The 23,160-nt window shown below is 39.8% G+C and overlaps 1 protein-coding gene across 1 annotated transcript in view; it reads left to right on the top strand.

Annotated features, from left to right (window-relative positions):
* LOC126160506 (uncharacterized) overlaps positions 1–23,160 on the top strand; it is a 219,525-nt gene that overhangs the window by 178,285 nt on the left and 18,080 nt on the right. Inside the window, exon 4 of the mRNA XM_049916912.1 lies at positions 16,013–16,211. Coding sequence (XP_049772869.1) covers positions 16,013–16,211 — 199 coding nt within the window. The remainder of the gene's footprint in view (positions 1–16,012; positions 16,212–23,160) is intronic.

Below are 23,160 nucleotides of genomic sequence, written 5' to 3'. Positions count from 1 at the left end.
CATCTGTTGACTCAGGAATCGACACGTGGCTGCAAGATCCGTTACAGCCATGCAGATAAGATGCCTGTCATCTCGACTGCTAGTGATACGAGGCCGTTGGGATCCAGCACGGCGTTCCGTATTGCCCTCCTGAACCCACCGATTCCATATTCTGCTAACAGTCATTGGATCTCGACCAACTCGAGCAGCAATGTCGCGATACGACAAACCGCCATCGCGATAGGCTACAATCCGACCTTTATCAGAGTCGGAAACGTGATGGTACGCATTTCTCCTCCTTACACGAGGCATCACAACAACGTTTCACCAGGAAACGCTGGTCAACTGCTGTTTGTGTATGAGAAATCGGTTGGAAACTTTCCTCTTGTCAGCAAGTTGTAGGTGTCGCCACCGGCGCCGACCTTGTGTGAATGCTCTTAAAAGCTGATCATTTGCATATCACAGCATTTTCTTCCTGTCGGTTAAATTTCGCGTGTGTAGCATGTCATCTTTGTGGTGTAGCAATTTTAATGGCCAGTAGTGCACTATCCTCTCCTTTATTCTACGAGGACTGTTCGAAATTGGAAATGGAAACCACAGTTAAAATGCGGTGAAGCTTTGCACATATATGTTGGGTATTGTCTCTAGTATGCCCATCGCTCTTTTCAGTTCTGAGTGCACAGAGAGCGCTTAAATATACCTGGGGAATAGTGTCTTCCTCCAAGTATCGGTGTCTGCCGAGAGACTTCCCCTGATCTCATGCAGCCCACATAACAAAAGTGTCAAGGGTTTCCTACTTCTTGACAGTTCTCGGCCGACTCTGCAGGGGTAATGAAGATGCTCCTACAGCCTTTACGTTGGGAAGTGTTTGATCACCCACAATACAGCCCGTAATTGTCTCCATCCTGAGTTTCATCTCTGCTCCCTCGAACTGCTGGCTATGAAGACAACATTTTAGCATCGACAACGAGCCGTAAACGAGCGTAGAGAATTGGCAGAAAACACAGGCTGTGGCCTTCTATGATGCGTGTATAGTTAACTTGCTACAATATTACGACAATTGTCTAAGTCGGAGCGATGACTATGCAGAGAAGTAGCTGGAATATGTAGTAAAGGTATTGAAAATAAATGGTTTTTGATTTTCGCAGTGGTTTCAGTTTTGCGAGTAATCAGAAAACCTTACTTTCCGAATAGACGTTGTAGAGCTGAAGATAGCCTAATTCGGAAGAAAACATTTAAATAAAAATAGAAAATGCTTTGCTTATAACGTTATAAAACAAGATCAATATTGTCGCCGTCGACACAATGCGGCCTATCTATATGCTATCGAGTCAGAACAGGCGTTACACAAGAAGATGGACTATGTTATTAAATTAGATTTGAAAATTTGAATAGGCCAAGAAAAGCGAAAAAAAAAATATGCAGTAACTTGGTTAATAAAAAACGTATTTTACGGACTATAGGAATCATTTTTTTCTTCAAATAATTGCCTCCAAAATTCACTTGTGTCTTATACCCGAAGTTGATATAAAAATGTCTAGTGTGTGATTTAAAATTCCCGCCAGTCTTAAAAATGGCCATATATTCAACACCGCGGGAGACTTATGCCTGTCTGGCCACATTGGATTCAACTGGAAGCAGCATTGCGCCGATGCGAGGTACATAAGTTGCAGGGATTCACAAGCTTGCTAACACGGTCTCGCTCCCGCCCCGTCATAACAAATTAGAACATTGTCTAGCTTATGAGGCGTCGCTGCAATCTTCGGTGCCAGTGAACTTGATTTGAAAGTGATTTATGTTATCGGTAACAGTAAAATATATTTTTAGTACTTGTAAGTTTCGTAATGAAAAAAAAATAATAAAAGCTCTTCACATGATGCGGGCTATAAATGGAAAGTAATAGCGTATGCAGAAGAAAATGGAAACAGAGCAGGTGAGCGGCATTTCGGCCCTCCACCACCAAAAAAACCATTCGCCATTGGCGAGCTAGTAAAGAAGAACTCAAAAAATGAGTAAGACTAAATGTGCGAAATGAAAAATAGCCAAAACTATAAAATGGATGGATTCAAGGACGCAGTCAAAATGGCATTGGAATTAATACAAAAATGATTCAAATACACGCTGGTGAGCTAGCGCTACAGTGGAACTTTAAGGATGGAGTTGGTTGGTGTTACAGGTTTATGAAGCACCGTCTCAGATGACGATTTTCAGGGATTTTAAAGGTCAGTTGCGTTTTATAAACCAAGATTTTTTTTAGTCTGGCTTTGCAGTCTAACAATAAAAATTGTAAAAATGTTATTTTCTTAAATTCCATAAAAATTAAGTTGCGTCTTACAGTTCGTAAAATACAACAGACAGGATGTTTCAATCTCTTTGCATCAGACGTCTAATGGTGATAGATTGCTTCACGGGGAACAACTTTTGTTAGAGATAAAATGTTCGCTGATGCTTCCCGGCAACATTAGGCTCCTGGGACGACGAGATTTCACCGAACTTTTTTTAGATTAGATTTACTTTCATTCCAATTGATCCGTAGTGAGGAGGTCCTCCAGGATGTGGAACATGTCAGAAAAACAACAATACATGACAAATATTTACAACTAAAACAAATAAGCTAATGTACCATTCCACAGGTCCCATTTTTTAATGAACACTAAGAGTCATTTTACAAATACTAATGCACTGAATTTAAAATAAAAAAGTTTTTTATTTATTTATAAGGTAATAAACATGTAATACAACTACTGTAATACTTATTTACAATGAACACATTACTGCACTGAAATGGTGCAGAAGTTAGATTATACTTACACACTTACACACACACACACACACACACACACACACACACACACACACACATTTTCAGTGAACACATTACTGCTCTGAAATTGTGCAGAAGTTATGTTGTACTTATATACAAATCAGTTGGTTTTACTGAGAAATTCATCAATGGAGTAGAAGGAGTTGGCCACCAATAAATCCTTTACGCTTCTCTTAAACTGAATTTCATTGGTTGTTAAGCTTTTTATGGCTGCTGGCAAGTTATTGAAAATGTGTGTTCCTGAATAATGCACACCTTTTTGTACAAGACTAAGTGACTTTAAATCCTTGTGAAGATTATTCTTATTTCTAGTATTGATTCCATGAATTGAGCTGTTGGTTTAAAAAAGTGATATATTTTTAATGACAAATTTCATTAAGGAATAAATATATTGGGAAGCTGTAGTTAGTATCCCTAGTTCCCTAAACAGGCTTCTGCAGGATGTTCTTGAGTTCACACCACATATAATTCTTACTGCACGTTTTTGTGCCCGGAAAACTTTAGCTTGGCTTGATGAATTATCCCAAAAAATAATCCCATATGACATTATGAAATGAAAGTAAGCATAGTATGCCAGCTTTTTCATTTTTATATCCCCTATGTCTCACAAAATTCGCATTGCAAACAGAGATTTGTTAAGACGCTTCAGCAGTTCTGTGGTGTGCTCCTCCCAGTTGAATTTATTGCAGGGTCTAATAGGCAGGTGTGCTATATACTACCTATCCCAGTGAACTGATGCCTGATTTTCAAAAAGAGAACCTTAAGAATGAGCGTGTCTGACAAGGGGACCATCAGACCTGTTAGTTATGGACTGTGATGAGTCTTAGGTATGTTGTAGAGGGACATGTCCTGAGTGCGTGGCTAGCTTTCATTGCCTATTTTCCGAGCAAATAGGTATGGAAGTCTGATGCCTATTTCCTATGGCTGTAACGTCAGTCATGATTATATCAAGCGAGCGCAGCGCAGCGGCAAATTTTTGGCGCCGATCACGTTAGCGGTACGGGTTCGAATAATGGCCGTGTACTTTTTTTCAGATTTGATAGTAGAGAATATCTTTAAATAGTATATGCAGATGCAGAAGGATTCTGGATACAGACAAAAGTACTCATCAATAATTAATTTTGATCTCGATTATTTAATTAACACCGACCAAACCGGTTTTCATTAGCAGTCGACGTACGATTGGTCCCATGCAGAAGAAGGCGCGAAAACTGTCCCTGTGCAGAAAAAATATTTGAACAATATTAGTCGTTCCTTCACAGGACAGTATGCTGTAACTACGCCAGGAAACATATTCCCTTACTTTTTCTTATGTTTGGGAGAATTATTCGGAAAATTTGGTTGGATTGATCAAAAAAGAAGTGACCCATAAATTTTAAAAAAAGTGACCTGCACGAAATCAGGTAAGTTCACGAGAGTACTGTATTGAGAGTTTCAAAAATCTGTCATTCTTCTGTACGTGGGACATGATAAATTTGTTTATATTTTACATACTTGGGGAGGGCTGACTGATCAGACAGTATACGGGTAAATTTAAGATGAACCAAAAGCCTGCACCGTAAAAAGTATCCCACACAGATGTATCCCACTTTGTCATCCACGTGACTTTTAATTTTACAGGCAGGTTAAAATATTCAGGGAAAAACTCAAATGCTGAAGACTAGAGAAATCGGTTCGAGGGAAGAGTTCGTAAAAAATACATTTCCTGCTGTGACATTAACTTAGTGCAACTGCTTTTACAGGATGATGTGCATCGAAGTCGATCGAAGAAAGAAATGTCTTTTTCAATTTAAACTGTGTTTTGTGGCATCACATCTGAAAAATCTGTGTGCCTGCAAGGCAATAGCTTTATTAAATGCGTGTGATGGTCTACGGATTCGAGTTTCGATTGCTTCTACAACAAACGCCATCCGGAATACAGGAATATCAGAAATTGAGTCCGCCTTGATGCAAAACACCTTGTTATTCTTTTATTTCTTTACTATCCCAAACTAGTTTCGGCGACAAATATCACCATCATCAGTGAGGTTTTTTAATCTAAAACATACAGAAAATAGCATGGTTATACAAACACAGTAAAACATTATTACATTTTTACTATTCGTCTTTTGAAATACATTTTGCTATGGATACTTTCATACTACCTTATTGTATGTTACGACATGTTTTAAGCAATTATTGGCGCTGTTTGCGACATATTTTCTGTGCTCTTTTTTCTGTTGCCGTTTTTTACTTAGTGAACATCATCTCATCTGCAACCATGTGAGCGGCTGTTAGTAAACAAAATACTAAAAGGTAAATTTCGTATCTCAGCAATATATACTCGGGGTTGTGGTAGTGTTGTGCTTAAAACATGCTGTAACATACAATAAATAAGGTAGTATGAAAGTATCCATAGAAAACTATATTTCAAAAGATGAATAGTAAAAATGTAATAATGTTTTACTGTGTTTGTATGACCATGCTATTTTCTGCATGTTTTAGATTTAAAAAAACCACTCATGATGGTGATATTTGTCGCCGAAACTAGTTTGGGATAGCCGACCGGTGTGGCCGTGCGGTCTAGGCGCTTCAGTCTGGAACCGCGTGACCGCTCCGGTCGCAGGTTCGAATCCTGCCTCGGGCATGGATGTGTGTGATGTCCTTAGGTTAGTTAGGTTTAAGTAGTTCTAAGTTCTAGGGGACTGATGACCACAGATGTTAAGTCCCATAGTGCTCAGAGCCATTTGAACCATTTAGTTTGGGATAATAAATAAATAAACGAATAACAAGGTCTTTTGTATCAAGGCGGACTCAGTTTCTGATATTACTGTTTTTCTATGCAAACACGGGCCAAATGGAAGAGTTCCAAGATAAAATCATTGCCATCCGGAATTCTGTTCTAGCAAGCAATAGTGAGTGAGACGATTCCGTAATATATCCCGTAGCAAACTCGATACGCATCTGAAGAAAGTTTGATTGATTTATTAATGAAATTACCACGGCGAAAGTGACAATTCTTGCAAAATTTTGAAGGACATGTACTACTTAATGATACTCTGTACGATAATATCGAAAAAAATTGAAAATAAATTATAAGAAAGAAAAAAGCGTAAGTATACGGGCAGGATTAGAACTTTTGCCGCCAGCGTGATAGTCCCGAACGTTACCCAGTGCGCTCCACTAACTTGGCCAAAAGGCGATTAACGTTACAGGTATAGGAGGTACGTATAAAACTTCAGCATCGATGCTCTCAGAAACTAGATGCAGTCGCATGAAAAGCCGCTAGCCAGGACTCGGGAGAGGTATCTCTACAACATACCTAAGACTCATCAAAATATTTGATTAAGAGGCCTGTAAGTGGGGGAAGATCTTTGGAAGAGGTGAGTCAGGAACTTTAATTTTGCTGAGCCTGCTCCTTCCACGCAGAGCAGATGACTGGATTATGGGCAACACACAAGGCATGCACACACAGTAGAGTACCAATGCCTTCATGCCTCTCAGGGGCATAATCAATACAAAAGGAACCTTAGCATCACCAGGATGCGTGAGTGAACATCTTGTCTCCAACAAAAATCGTTCACCATGATGTGATCAGTCGCCCCCTAGACGTTTGATTACCCCCTAGATGTTTGATGCAAAGACTTTGAAACACCCTGCACATAAAGTATTTAGTGTTTAACTGTTGCTGATAATTTAACAGTATTGTTTGGAGACACGACAATAGCAACAAGAAAGACCAATATTTTGAAAATATTGCAGAAAAAACGTGTTTTCAATTATCTTCCCGCCAAAATGGAATACATGATGTCTTTAAAAGATTATCCGACCTATTTGAACCCAAATTACTGAAAGATTTCAAAAAATCGACAAAATAACAGCCACGAAAGAGAGCCAATAAGCTTAGGGAAAGAAAGACGAAAATGCATTATCCGTTGAGAGAGAGGAGAACCTCAAGAGAGCTATTGCGACCACCAAAATTCAATGGTGGATGCAGGAAGAGAAGTAATGATGATCTTTACAAGAAAATCATGTAACCAAATGCAACCGTGAGAATATGCAAAACGATATTTTACAGGCATCTGGTTCGGATAATTAAACACTAGGATTGCAAGAGGATTCTCATACACATCAACCAGAAAATATTTACCTGGTAGAAATGTATCCGGGAAATCAGAAACTGTATGAAGAAGATGAACGTCGATGTCTGTGCAATACATATCGAAAGAAGGTTTTAGAATTGCATCTCCAAGGGAAACCAAAAACGAAAACTCGAGTGTTATTGTTACTAATAGGAAACGACAACACTTTGAGTCAATTAAACAATATTACAATAACGTAAAGTTCAATCAGAAATACTTGTTCACGTGATCCAAGGCAAGCCAACATAAAAGTGTAGATAAAATATTGTGAATCGACTGTCATAAGACTTCCAGTTAGCTAAAGTGCCGACGATGTAATACGGCGTGGATAGATAATTAAAACGTGATTCCAGACTGGCTATGTTTGAATGGAGATGTTAGACATGAACAGAATTAATAACACTTACGTATCCCATAGCATGATTAAGACTAGCCGCGCTTAACATAGAACGATGTCTAATACTACTCATCGGGGGGGGGGGGGGGGGGGGGGTAGATCAACTCACAAGTGGTGAATTTCAATTTTCTGGTAATGCTGTTCTCGAAGCAGCTGGTCTGGAAATAAAGACAGCGAGCCGCAACATTCGCTGCCTTGAATAATTCTACATTTACTCCATAAATCATCCTGCGGTATCTGGCAGTGGGTGCATCATTGTCAGATTCCTCCTCTTGTGTTCCAGTCGGGAATAGCACGCGGAAGGAACGGCTTTTGATTTGCCACTGTATGACCTGGAATCCCTCTGATTTAACTGGCAAGGTATTCTCGCGAGAGATATGGCGGAGAAAACAATACAATGTTTGACTCTTCTAGGAATTCATGCTCTTGGAATTTTAGCAGTAAACCGGACCGTGATGAACAAGGCATCCCTTCTAGTCTACCGCTGGTGTAGGGTGAGCATCTCTGTGGCGATTTCGCCCTTACTAAATGAGACTGTGATGAAGCGTGCTGCTCTTTTTTCCAGTCTTCTCTATTTCTGCTATTAAGCCTATGTGGTAGGGATCCGAAACTCAGATACTGATCGAAAGAGAATTTTGTAAACTATATCTTTCATGGGCGAAGTACACTTCTTGAGGATTCTTTTAATGAATTTCGGTCTCATATCTGCCTTTCTTACGATTACTGAGTGTGACTGTTTCAAATAATTGTGAGATAGTTACACAATTAAACAGAAACGGATCTTTCAACCCATTTATCCGCAATATATACGGACTGCATTAATAATTGGTAGCGTAAACACAGTTGAAAGTACACGATACTCGTAGCAAAAAGCTCTCGGTAAACACGGTCTCAAAAGCGCATATCCTTACACTAAAAGCAATGACCATTTCTTCACCTTAGTTACTGTGAAACAAATCTGTTCTTCTGCAAGCTCTTTGATTTGCATATTTTGGGAGGAGGTATATGGACGCGGACAAGAAAAAAATGTCCAATAATCATGGGCTCCAAAGTGCATACCTTAGGAGGTATGAGCACTTTTTCAGTAGAGGTGATTTTCACAGTAGCGATGAAGAAGAGCTCATAGCTTTTAACGTATGCGCTTTGGAGTTCACGTTTAAAGGACAATTTTTTCTCATTTTGGTCCAGACCACCATCTCGCAAAATATGGAGTGGACTGAGCATGCAGTAGAAGATGTTTGTTTCACAGCATCGAAGATGAAGAAGTGCTCATAGCTCTTAAGGTATGCGTTCTGGAGCCCATGTTTACTACTCTTTTGCTTGAAGTATCGTGTACTTTCAACCGTATGCGTTTACGTCATTAATTACAATATACCCTGTGTATAATTATATCCGTTAGATTCCTAGTCATTCACGAACGAACCGTTTTGCATCCGCCAGAGGATGACGTTCCTCAGGGTGAAATACTCACCTATCATGAAGAAGTTTAACTTGTGCATCTCCCTATATTCACATAAACCGTACATATTGCCACACCCTCTCCCCTTTCATAGACACTGCTCCACGTAATGGAGCTCACATTATTTGCAAATAGAATCGACGACAGGGGGAATGATGTTGGTGCTAATTGCCATCACCGTACAGTAAGCACTGGCTTAGAAAGCACGAATTTAACTGTAATACGCTGCGGAAAAGCTACGCGTTTGTTTCGGAGTGCAAGAATTGTCAATTTTCTGGAATTCTTCCCCCTTTGGGTTTTCGGTGTGCTAACCTGCAAGATCTGCGGAGTATGGAAAGGTAACCACGACGTTTGCTCATGATTTCGTTCTACGCAGTATTTTCTCGCTCAAACTAAGGAAATGGTCCTTGGAAGTGAACAGTAGCAGTGCTGCTTGGAACCAGTGTTCTGAGGTTCGGACGACACACCACGTGTTATTACACCTTCAAGAGTTTTCCTTGTACATCTAACCTCTGCAGAGGTATGATTCGCAAAAGGATACGGTGGCAGCCAGAGAAAACAATGAGACCTTGTTGCATCTCCTTCTGTGAGAACCTTGATATCTTCCTAACCTTGTTTGTCAATTTATCATTCCTTTCAAACACCATGCACGTAAATAGGTAGAGTAAATAAGTAGAACGTCAAAGTCACCCGTTTGACAAAAGAATAATTATTTTTAGCCCCTGCAATGTTTTGTCATTTAAGATGTGTTTATTCAAGTGCTCATCGAGTAAAGGCGACGGCGTACTTATCGTCCATTTATTCACTCCTTCAAAACAAAAACAGGCCTACTGATAACACTGTATAGAAGATAAAAATCAGTGTTACGAATCTGAGACACGTTCACAATGGCAGCTACTTGAGTAATATGCTTGGGACACATAGTGTCTCTGTATACAACAACCTGACTTCAGCTGCGACGGATGCTTTCTATTTGTGCCTAGTGGTCTCACCGTTTCGACCTGCAAGCGAGCTATACCTCTTAATAACGACCTGTCCTTACTCAGTTAATCTTCTTCTATTTTCTATCTACCTATTTATTTTTCTGTCTACCTATTTATCTTCTTCCAATCCTATACATATACGATGCATACAAAAAAGTATCACATTTTAGAAACCCCGTAATTGTCTCCCATTGCAACACATAATTTGAAATATGGGTCAAAGGTCCTACAACCTTCCTCTGTGTTGGTGCAAAGGCGTGGCGCCCTGTAACGTCATCTTCGGGCTTGAAAACGCTTCGAACAGCAACTTGTCGACAAATGCAAGAAAGGCCAATGCTCAGAAGTTCATTTGAGATGTAAGGTGGGTTAATTATGTCACATTGGCACCAAACTTCACTAAAATTCAGCCAAACGCCTTTGTTGACGTGTCACACGATGGGAAGGTCCTCATACCCCTCTTACTTAAATTTTATCCCTTCTTTTGACGCCTCAGCGATAGAGGTCACAACCGTGACACCCAGCGTTGAAATCACAGAATTTTCTTATGGCCGAGGAAACAATTTCAGACACACCGCCGCTCATAACTGACTCGAAAGTCTTTAACAGGTGCCCTTCCCTTGGGATGTTGATTCCCACATATTTAGTGGTCGAAAACGATAGTTCTTGACCTTTGACATTGCTCACACCACTGGACGATTTAGCACTATGCTAAGGACATCATGCTGCTGCGACCCTGTTCAATGCGATCTGACCACTTTGGAGTGTGTGCGATTGCAATTTTTGCTCCGGTATACAGGGTGGAACCACTGAGTATCATTTAAGCCTGTTCTATGAAATTTGGACGTGATACGAAGCAGCCAAGGGTGTTTATGCTTTTCCAGCCCTCTTGTTTCGCACCCATCTGTGGCATCATGAACGAAACGGATAAAGGCTCTCCAAGCCCCCCTCCCCCCCCCCCCCCACCCTCCCCAAGTTTGCTAACTACATTGCTATCCACAGACCTTTGTTGAGCACATTAAAAATTTACCTATAAGAAACTTGGACACACATTCAGCTTAGTTGTGCTTTGTGGGTGCTCTAGTCCCTTCGACACCCATCAGGTGGAGTTGCCTGGACTCAGACGTTAGAGTAGCCTTGAGACACCACTCAAGTGACTGGATGTCAAAGTACCTGACAGGTACATTTCTAAGGACCTCAACAAGGCGTCAGGATGGCACCGAGGTTGTTGCCAAACTGGGAGGTCTTAGAGGGATAGTTTGCCATTTTATTCATGTACATGTCAATCATGCACACCTTCCATGACCACACCACAGGAGGACGTGATACAGGAGCACAGAAAAAGCATAAACACTCTTTACTGCTTTGGTTATACTCCAAACGCAGTTTAAGTATGGAGCAGATAACATTTTGTGCTGCTTAAATGATTTAAGTTATATTGAAGTAATGGTATTTAGTTAACTAATATTCTTCTCTGAATTGTTTCATAGCTGTATGCAGTGGACTGTAGGCAAAATTACTGCTATGCCAGACATTTCATCCAGCCATAGAAATTTTACGCTATCTGTGAAGCTGGGACATGTCGCTAGCACTTAATCTTTTCAATTTTTTTTTAATTTTTCACGTCTACGAATAGTTCTGTGGGTTCAAACTGAGGAGCAAATCTCCATCATCATGGATCGAGTCAGTACACGAAACTGAAATAGATAAAATAAAATGTAAACAGGGGCTGTACAGATGACAAGCGTCAAGTATCTATCATCAAAATCAACATTATAACACAGGAATTAGCTTAAGTTTTTTCGAAGAACTCCCCAACAGAACAGAAGGGGTGATCCATAAGGAAATTCTTCTTTTAGAGTTGAACGTGCGAATATCACTGTTAAGAGTTTTTAATTATTGCGGTAACTTATTGGAAATGGATGCAGCAGAATACTGCGCACCTCTCTGCACAAAATCAAGAAGGTACGATCCAAATGCAGTTTGGATTTCTGCCTAGTATTAACTGATTGAACGCTGCTAATTCTTGGGGATAAGCTCATACAAACGACATTACAGAAAATAAATATCGAGAGGCCAATATCAGTATTCCCTGACTCCTGAAAAAGAATCTACAAGAGGTTCATGAACTTACACCTCATAGTGCTCGATTTTGCTCGTTTCTGAGCCAAAAATATACCCTTTGTGAATGGGAAAATATGCAGGAAAGACCAATTTTCGATTTGGACCCTCACTTATTGTAGCTAGTGTTATTATGGTAAATATAGCAACACTGAGTTTTTGAACAAGATCCTGAACATAGACTTTCCATGAAATTTTACTCTCTATTTGAACGTCTATAAATCTAAACTGTTCAGACTCTCTAATTATATGCCCATTCTTTGTAACCAAAGTGCCAGTTTTAAAACTGATCACACCATTTATGTTTCAATGACATAGGTAACCGGTTTCGGTTATTTTTACATAACCATCATCAGACCCATGGCTCCCTTAGGATGGTAGGCGGAGCTCTCCTCAGCTCCTCTGAAGTCAACTGATCACTGATCAGTTGACTTCGTAGCAACTGAGGAGAGCTCCGCCTACCATCCTAAGGGAGCCATGAGGCGGAGCTCTCCTCAGCTGCTACTAAGTCAACTGATCAGTTGACTTCATAGCAGCTGAGGAGAGCTCCGCCTACCATCCTAAGGGAGCCATGGGTCTGATGATGGTTATGTAAAAATAACCGAAACCGGTTACCTATGTCATTGAAACATAAATGGTGTGATCAAGACTGAACTTTAGTCAAAATATAATAATCTATTGATCACTGTATTCCAAAAATGTTTACCAAAATTGTTTAAAAACTGAGTTGTACTGTAATTTAGCACCAAGTTATTTTGTATAAATCACGAATCTGTGTCTTGAATTGCATTATTTTATTCGCTGCCTGTTCTGCACTCAACATCCGTCATCACTAAGCTAGCATCATCAGCAAACAGAAATATTTTAGCATCACGTGTCATATTAGAAAGCATATCATTTATAAACATAAGAAACAGAAGCAGTCCCAGCATTGACTCCTGAGGGAACCCTCACATAACTGTGCATCACATAACGCCAACTACTTCCCATAGTCCTGAACAGGGGTCGAACTGCCTGTTTCTCAACCAAAAATACCCTTTGAGAATTTCTTCTGGAAAAATAATTCTGGTTGAAGTTCGAGTTACAACTTAATTCAGTGACTACAGGTAATCTGTCGCATGGTGCCGACTCTGTATACATGCTACATACGTTTTCAAGATAGTAACAGAAACCGAGATGGCATGTGGATAGTACTAGAAATATAAAAATATTTAAGATAATATTATCAAAATAAAAAGTGAGTGGACTGTCTTCGTCATACATATTACACAGTATCACCCGATCTCAGAAATATATGTGTTGAATCATGTATTGGTTAGGCAGCGTATATGAAAATTAATCAATATTTCTATTTTCATGTTTTAATTAATTTATGTTTAATGGTAAATGTTTGTTGTGTGGAAATCTGGGCATCTTAACCTATTTTATCAGAGATAATTCATTTACACTGGCAAATACCGAACACTACATTGTGCAGTACTTTCGTGTTAGAGATTTGGTGCTATCAGTTCATGGAATCTATTCTACGAATTATATTTTCTCGCTGTGAATTTATGTTTCCAGCCTTCGGAATAATATTAGAAGGGAAATAGACACTGAAAACTTGAATCATATGTGTAAACGTTTTAAGTAAAGATATGTAAAGTTCTTAGTATTAACCCACGAAGCAGGAAATTAGAATCTGTAATGTTCTGTATTCAAAATTGCTTATTATGCTGCATCAGAGACAAATTTTCTTATGTCTGAATTTTCTTAGGAAAATAAAGAGCTTACAGTCGGAAGCAATCGATCAGTTATCGATCGTGTGCTAGCTACCAATCTGTGGATACAGAAAGTGGTACATTTAAGATCATATCAGAACCTAATAAATAGTTAAGTCTAAAGAATATAGAGCCAATGTAAGGTGCGCTCCGTGATGCTCAGAGCAATACGCAGTAATTGGGTTTACGACTCTGTTTATCAAAATGTGTACATGCACATGCATAGAGCTTCAGATGAAACTTCTTTAGGGGACAGTGACACCTCCTGCGAAACAGGGCGAGCAGTAAAACTATGATACTACATCTGATCTCATCGAACAGTTGTTTGATAGTGAGAAAAACAGACAATGAGCTGAAGTTTAACTGTGTAGCCTTTGTAAATTTTTCTTTGATACGGTAAAGAAAAAAAATTCTATGTACGCACCGGAACACGTCTGGGTCTAAAAATTTTCTGAAGCGTTCTAATTGTTGAACAATCAGAACGGCTGGTGACAAATCACTTAAGATGTCGTGAAAGCTCTTCACCGATATCAACATATTCCAAAAGATAATGACCAGAAAATTCTTAATGCATAGTAACTCCTCAAAGAAATACGCAACTCCAGTCATCATTGGTGCTACCATAGAATCAAAAACACTGGACAGTCATTTGACTGTGTCGTAGCACATCTCTGAATAAAGTAGTATTGTAGCTCTCAGATGACTGTTAAATTGTTAACATGATAAGATGGCGAGAACCACAGAAAATGTGATTCTCCATGGCAGAATATGCCTGCCCGGTGTGGTCCAGATCTGTACATGCCCGAAAGGTCTACCTTAGCTTAAATGAAAGATTCCGACTAATAACAGGTTGCATGAAACCCACACAGCTCGGTAAGTTATACTGACCCTACCTCACGAAGAGCCGTTCACAAACTCACTAGATAGCTTTAGCATACCTGCGATTAACGCCACTTCATCCGGGGGTTACTTTGGACCTGAAGACCTTAAATCCTACCAGAGATTCTTGAATAAAGACGTTATCAAGCTGCCAAAAAAAAACTACCCTCCATTGAGGAGACGCCCAGTTAGAAAATGTGAAATGAAAGATTAAGAGTCCGCTGAACCGAATCGGAAAGGAAGTAGCACCAGTGAAGGCAAACCTGATCGAGTGGTGCCTCATGAATGAATGTGCCAATAAATGTGACTGTGGCGAATATCAGTGTACGGAACATCTTTTGGCCTATCCTAAATGTAGTAGTAAATGTACCCTCCACCAATTATGGCAGAAATTCAAGGAAGAATTGCACATAGCCCAATTTTGAACCGAAAAAGCTTTGATCTCCAGACACTAAAAAGCAAAGTAAGTATTTATTGTATAATCTAAACCTACGCTGTCCGATTTTGGACATATGTTTTACAAGTATAGAAAATTTGGAGGATGCCTAGTAGGGAGACATGTAAAAACAACAATATGAAAGCATAAGCGATCTGAAGACAGGAAATGCCCCACAAGACACTAGGATTATAATGAAGAGTTATGGCGGAACCGTCCGCTTATCTGTATTAGTGTTAGCAAAATCTTCTATAGGGTGTCCCAGAAATGTAGGGTCAAAATTTTACAGATGGTCAAGAACCTTAAGATGAGTGCTCTGAGAAAAGGAACTAATGGTTGGAAAATGGATATTTAGCTTTGTACTTATGTATACGTGGTTAGGACACTATCAACCTCTTTCTCTCCATAAACATATTTTGTTTCAAACAACAGTTTTCAGATGGGTACAAATTATTCATTATTCGTCGTGTGTTCGGAACTAACTAGTCAGCAGGAATTTTACACTGACACACATCTAAGTTAGCATAATGTAGACTTCCTGCAAATTTCAAAATTGTTTTTGCCAAGGGGAAAGCAAACACAGTGGGGCTTATTAAAACAAAAAGTTCATGTAGTACGAATGGAAGACCAACTGTACATAATCCACCCACATATGACGGTAGTATGGCCGAACCTCATATTTACCAGTTGGATGCGAGATCCATATCCATGCACACTGCGGAGCACCATAACACATGGATTCAGTACAGTTGGCCTTCTTACACCAATAACTTCTTTTAACCTCAGTGTTAAGAAATTCATCTAGAATACAGACGACAGTGGGGCCACCAATGTCGATGCTGAAACGTTAACACTTTGGAAACATGTGCCCCGCACCTATTTCAAATTCGAGACCTAGTGATGCATTCCCGACCAGTGGTTCCTCATCTCAGAGTACTCACTTTTGGTGTGATCCTGTACTGCCTGTGGGATTTTGACCCTAAAGGTCTTGGACGGCTTGTGTGATGACTTTTCCGGCGGCGGGGCTGACGAGTGGTTTGTTCTGTCGGTGGGCAGCAGGCCGCGTGGAGCGGGTCATGCTGTGGCGCTTCCTGCTCAACCTGCTGGAGGACCCGCGCAACGAACCGTGCATCCACTGGGTGAACCGCGACCAGGGCATCTTCCGCATCCTCAACACCGACTGGCTGGCCAGGCTGTGGGGCCGCCGGCACGGCAACCCGCGCATGACCTACGAGAAGATGGCCCGGGCCATGAGGTGAGGCGCCTCCACTTGTCCTGCACGAGACTCACTCAGCACCCAGCCTCTGCTTTCGCACTCACTGCTCGGCTCTGGCTCTCCCAATCACTTTCCACTCCTCCCTGCATGAGCAACGGATACTCGGCAGCATGTCACGAATGCACAGCTCTCCTTGGCTATTCCGGTGATGCCTTGCTTATATTCATATTTCAGCAGGGCTACACATTAAGTTGGGGACTGGGGGTCTAGCATGACCTAAACAAGAGCGTCTGATACTTTTGCATGTTGGAATATCATGGGAATAGCGCATAATCTAAAGAATGATACACTTCTTATCTGGAAAGTAGGAACCAGAAGCTTCAAATGTTCAAATGTGTGTGAATTCCTAAGGGACCAAACTGCTTAGGTCATCCGTCCCTAGACTTACACACTACTTAAACTAATTTATGCTAAGGACAATACACACACACACACACACACACACATGCCCGAGGGAGGACTCGAACCTCCGGCGGGAGGGGCCGACCAGAAGCTTGTTCTTCACTGTCAACAAACGAGGAAGAGATCTTAATCTGACTGGGATCATGTAAAATGTTGGACACCACAGGGTTCCGTTCTGGGACCGTTACTCTTCTTCATATACAACGTGTTTGTTTTAACTTGACAGAATGAAATATCTCGAAAGCGACACATACTACGAAACGAATGTTCTAGGTGAAAAGTTAATATTAGTAAAGGGGACATCTGTCATTGGTACAACTGGTCACCTCCTAACCAACTCTCCTGCGTGGGCGGGGCCAACTTTGATTTTCAAATGGAAACCATCCAATTTTATTGAATTTTTGGATTTGAAACGTCCCCTTAGAACAATTGTACACGACTGTGGTTAAACTGACACAATATTTTTTAGCGCAACGCAATCTGACTTTCAATAATCCCTGCAAAAGAATGGCCCTAACTAACATTAATCTATACCTTTCAGAAATCACTTACCTCACAAAAATCTTCATTACTCGAACTACTGCAATACAGCGTTCCTGTTTTTGCAGTTGAGATCAGAAGCATTTGATCCTACATATCATTTACGATGTAAATTTAAACCTTTGTGTTCTAACGCCTGATATTTGTGTTCAAACGGTACTAGAGAGTTGAAAATTTGATTGTATGATACAAATAACATGTCTAGAGATTGAAATTTCTGGCAAATAAGCTACTTGTATGGCAACGTAGTTTTCTGTTCCCTATGGAGTTCATTGCGGTGAGTCCCCAAACCACTGGATGCTTTATTTCGGTGGCCGCCCTCGAACCCCGCCATCAGGGCGACTGATGTCGGGGTATGTTACCGCCCAACAGTCGCAGCTCTCACGCTGGCCGTTACACGGCGATCGGCAGAATACGAGCCACAACCGATGTCATGAAGTAAAACGTCCGTGAAGTGATAGTGAAAGGCACACCTGCACATGGATGGTCACCGAAATCAAGCACCCCGATGGTGAGAAGTAAGGGTACTCACTGAAACGAAGCATCCCTATAGAAACACAAAACTATTGCATCCATGTCGTTGTTCCTCGATCACATTAAACGTAGTTAGCCAAACGATGAAACGGCTAGCCATATTATACTGTGCAGTCTCATTTCCAACACTCAGCTAATGTCGGAACATCAGTCTCAACCGTTAGAACACAAAGGTTTACACTTACATCGTAAGTGAAATGCGTAGGTTCTTAATTGCAAAAACAAATGTACTTTACATTGTCGATTACAGCGCCACCTACCACGAATGGATCGCGACGATTTGGTAAACTAAACGTATTTTCTTGAATCCGAATACGCAATTAAAATGGGGGGTTAACATCTGAAAATCCAAAGTTAACTCCTCCCACGCAGGAGAGGTTGTTAGGAGGTGGTCAGCTGTAGCACAGAAAGATGTTGTCTTTAATAACATTAACTTTTTTCCCAGAACATTCGTCTCGTAGGATGCGTCGTTTTCGAGATTTTTAGTTGGCTCAAGTTAAAAGAAACACCCTAGACAGTAATGATACCGCACTAAAGATGACATTTCTCTTTGCAGATGAAAAAGGTATTGTTGTGAAAGACGTGGAATGTAATGTTAACTCTGTAGCAAAGAAGGTGGTACATAACATTCGAGGGAAGTCGTTTTCTTGCTTAGGCTATTTTTATCTAGAAATAATCATTTTATTTCATGATTTAGCTATTAACTGATTTTGCCCCTTAGGCATTTTCAAGTTCTCTGGTGGCAAAAACATCATCAAAGGTTAGATCAGCTTCAAGAGGAAACAAGAAGTAAAATAAAAGATTAAAAATATAAAAATTTACACATATCTGTTATGTGCATCACAGTAAAAATTATAAACATATAGCTTCTTATAATCCACACGTCTCTGTGCATGCAGTAACATCTGATGGATTTCCTCAACAACGGTTCCTCTCAGTCATGGTAGTTACGCGCACAACATGCATATACAACACTGTTCAGCGTAATTCACATTAAGAAAGTAAAAAATATGAATTTCATATGTTATTATTGTCAAATTATGTTACAACTTACTATCTGTGATGTGAAATCTATATGAAAAATGAGAAAATGCAGCACTTATGGGGTTTTGTCACCGTGCCAACGTACAACACATTAAAATACTTTAGTGTAACATTAAAGTGAAATTACACACGGCGGGCAACGTCTTAAAGCCAAATTTGACTAAACAACTGCACCACCAAAGACGTAAGAAACCTTACATAAAAAGAATACAAACTTGATCAACGATGTTACTAAATATACTTAAACTAAAAGTGTGGAATATATGGTACTGTATGCTTACAATATATTACTGTAACGCAATTAGCAAAGATGTGTAATTTTTTTGTATGCATATTTTTTATTCTATTTTCTGTTTCCTCTTGAAGCTGTTGTAACTTTTGTTGTAGTTTTTATCACGAGGTAGGTTGAAAATGGCCAAGGGGGAGCAATTAGCTAATAGCTAAATCATGATATAAAGTTATTATTTCAAAATTAAGCAGCCTGTGCACGAAAACGACTTCTCTCAGGAAATTCACAGTAGCTTTGTAATACAAAAGACTGATCCGTAATATCAGCACCTGACTTTCAGAGAACAGATTAATGCTTAACTTAGCTAAAGGTAGTGCAAACAGTTTAAGACACGGAACTGTTCTAAAATCGAAACTGAATGTAGATGAAAAGATTTCCTGTAAGGATCTTGTGCACAAACGTAATGCTACTACTTTCGCTATAAGAATGATCTCTACCGGCTGTGACATTTTGCATACTTGCACCCTGTTATTTCGTGTGGTGTTATATTTTGGAACAACTCTTTGCACTCACCAAGAATAGTCTTAACAGAGAAAATCAGACTGATCCGTGCTGCGACCTTGATGTAAAGCGTTGTTCAAGATTCTAGGAATTAAAACTCTGCCATCCTCGTGCATATATCTCATTGTTAGATTTGTTGTTGAAAATATTGTTGTTGTTGCTGTTGTGGTCTTCAGTCCTGAGACTGGTTTGATGCAGCTCTCCATGCTACTCTATCCTGTGCAAGCTTCTTCATCTCCCAGTACCTACTGCAACCTACATCCTTCTGAATCTGCTTAGTGTATTGATCTCTTGGTCTCCCTCTACGATTTTTACCCTCCACGCTGCCCTCCAATGCTAAATTTGTGATCCCTCGATGCCTCAGAACATGTCCTACCAACCGAGCCCTTCTTCTAGTCAAGTTGTGCCACAAACTTCTCTTCTCCCCGATCCTATTCAATACCTCCTCATTAGTTACGTGATCTACCCACCTTATCTTCAGCATTCTTCTGTAGCACCACATTTCGAAAGCTTCTATTCTCTTCTTGTCCAAACTAGTTATCGTCCATGTCTCACTTCCATACATGGCTACACTCCATACAAATACTTTCAGAAACGACTTCCTGACACCTAAATCTATATTCGATGTTAACAAATTTCTCTTCTTGAGAAACGCTTTCCTTGCCATTGCCAGTCTACATTTTATATCCTCTCTACTTCGACCATCATCGGTTATTTTACTCCCTAAATAGCAAAACTCCTTTACTACTTTAAGTGTCTCATTTCCTAATCTAATTCCCTCAGCATCACCCGACGTAATTTGACTACATTCCATTATCCTCGTTTTGCTTTTGTTGATGTTCATCTTATATCCTCCTTTCAAGACACTGTCCATTCCGTTCAACTGCTCTTCCAAGTCCTTTGCTGTGTCTGACAGAATTACAATGTCATCGGCGAACCTCAAAGTTTTTACTTCTCTCCATGAATTGAAAATATTAAGGCATTCGAAAAAAAACTGTAACATTCATTCAGTGATCACTAGATGGAAAAGTAATATCCACCCGGATAGCACCTCTTTAACTACTGTACAGAAGAGGCCTGTGCACTATTCAACAGGCTTTCGGCATAACTGAAAAAAGTTGAGTCATAAACCCCAAGCATTCAAATTTAAATTGAAAGGTAAATAAAAAAACAGCAGTAGACTCTAAGCTTTGTCCGACGTGAGAACCGTACTAATACTTTAAAGTGGATGCAGCCGGGTACAGTAGTCCAGTGCAGCCAATATTACGACAGGTCACCTCCAGATCAAAGTACTAAGTGTACTTAGATCTGTTTTACGACATCTACTTTATTGACAATTGACGAAGATAGTGAAGACAGTAGCTATATGGTAAGGAAGCTGTTTGCAGAATATGAAAAGTGAGATTTAAGACTAAACACAAAGATAAATAGGTGTATGACACTGGGTAGCGACGAATAGCATAAATCAGGTACTGGGAGTTTCAGTATTAACTGTTATTCTTTTTTAAATATCTGTATACTATATGCTAACGTCCATGCCGCAGTGGTAACACCGGTTCCTATCAGATAACCGAAGTTAAGCCTGTCAGGTTGGGTTAGCACTTGTATGGGCGACCATCCGGTCTGCCGAGCGCTGTTGGCAAGCGTGGCGCACTCGGCCCTCGTGAGGCAAACTGAGGAGCTACTTGACTGAGAAGTAGTGGCACCAGTCTCGTAAACTGACTTACGGCCGGGAGAGCGGTGTGCTGACCACATGCCCCTCCATATCCGCACCCATTGACGCCTGTGGACTGAGGATGACACGGCGGTCGGTCGGTCCGTTGAGCCTTCCAAGGTCTGTTCGGACGGAGTTAAGCTTTTAGTTAAGGTGTAACTATATAAATGGAATGAATGTAAAAGATACTAAAAATCGTATTGGACAAGTGTATTCGCCAAAATAAACTCAAAATTTTGGAGCAATAAGATCACAAATAAAGCTAAAAGATTATCTGCGAATCAAAAGCGGAAATAGTATGTATGTGAGAGTCATGCACTTGAAAAACAAGCAGCAGAAAAGAAATGCAAGTGATATCTGTTGAACTACATTACTGGAAACGAAAACAAAACATCAAGGGTCTAAAGAACAAGGTCTGAAGAACAAGGTAGAAGAGCTAAACTATGAATGTTCTACACCACTCCGAACACCACATAATCACAGTAATAGAGAAGGGGTTAACGACTAGCATTATTTTCGTGTGGAACCAATACGGAACGTACATAAAAGTTGTCACAATGTCAAAAATATTGAAACAAGCAGTTTTGTCTAAATCTGTCCTAGGAACATGTACCTATGAGTTGTTGATCTGCTGCAGGAAACTTTCAGCTGCTTATCTCACATTTAGATTCTTTATTGAGTGACGCGTCACACAACAAGAAACAGTAATTTGTGTAGATTTCAATGAAGGTTTCTTAATATGTTCGGACAGGAACAAATGTACTGTTATCATTATTTTCCTATTTCAATCTGATTTCAGTACTTAATTTTCCAACTTGTGTGCAGTAAGCTAGCAGAATCCTGACTGACAACATTTTTGTAGACCATGCTCAGTCTGAAGCAATTAATGTGCACTCAATTATTGCAAATGGACAATTAATGGAAATAAGCAGTGTGTCTTAAGAATAAGATAATAGAGATGGTTGGGATAAGGTATATTTGGAAAGAGATGCTGATGTGAAACTCTATCAAGTAAATAATAAATTTGTGTCAATATTTGAAAATAGATTTTCTAAAAATATTAACTAGGAAGTGTACTTCTTACTAGGTCATTTCACCTGCTCTGGTCAACAAAGTTCAACCATCTCTTCCAGGGTCTTCCTCTCCATCTTGTCCCTCTAGATTTGTGACAACGAATTTGTCTTGGAAATCCATTCTTATCCATAGTAGCTACACATTCCCAGCATCTATTTCTGTGCAGGTCTATTTTCTTAGGCACTCAATCAACTTGTAATTCATTTCCAATGTCTTAATTTCTGAAGCAGTGTTCTGCAGTACCTTTAACACTACAGAGCCATCCTATTTCACAGCCAGGATCCTGCTCATATCCTTTCGGTAGGAACCCAGGGGTCAGATCTGTACAGCATAGTAGACAGTGCTATAATTTCGTAAAAATTCATCTGTGTTTCTTTCGTGCCTTTTTTTGGAACTTATTTTTTATTTGTTCCGCAGATTGTGATAAATTTTATGTCCTTGTTATCAATTTCATTGTCGAAGTTTCGTTGCATTTTATAGCCGAGATACTGAAAGTGGTTTACCTTTTCCAGTATTATATCATTTATTACACTTTTAAATCTTATAGGCGATTTTCTCTTGAATGCCATAACCTTTGTTTTCTGACTTAAGGTGTTTGTTATATTTGGAAACCAACAAATTAAGGTGATAAACAGGTTATTTTCATTTTCTTGAATTATTATTTGATCATCCACTTACAGCAGAGTATTAAAGCATTTCTTCCTGTTGATCTTTATGGCGTAGTTCATATTTTTTCTTCGAGCTCCAGTCAGTGCATAGGATACCGTGAGAATTGAAGTGAATGCCAAAGTTGTTACTGTTTTTTGCTGTTTTTAACAATCACTTTCTAA

This window comes from Schistocerca cancellata, chromosome 2, assembly GCF_023864275.1.
Source record: "Schistocerca cancellata isolate TAMUIC-IGC-003103 chromosome 2, iqSchCanc2.1, whole genome shotgun sequence".
NCBI classification, from domain to species: domain Eukaryota; kingdom Metazoa; phylum Arthropoda; class Insecta; order Orthoptera; family Acrididae; genus Schistocerca; species Schistocerca cancellata.
Note: the sequence above shows the minus strand (reverse complement) of the source record. Positions and strands in the feature narration are given on the sequence as shown.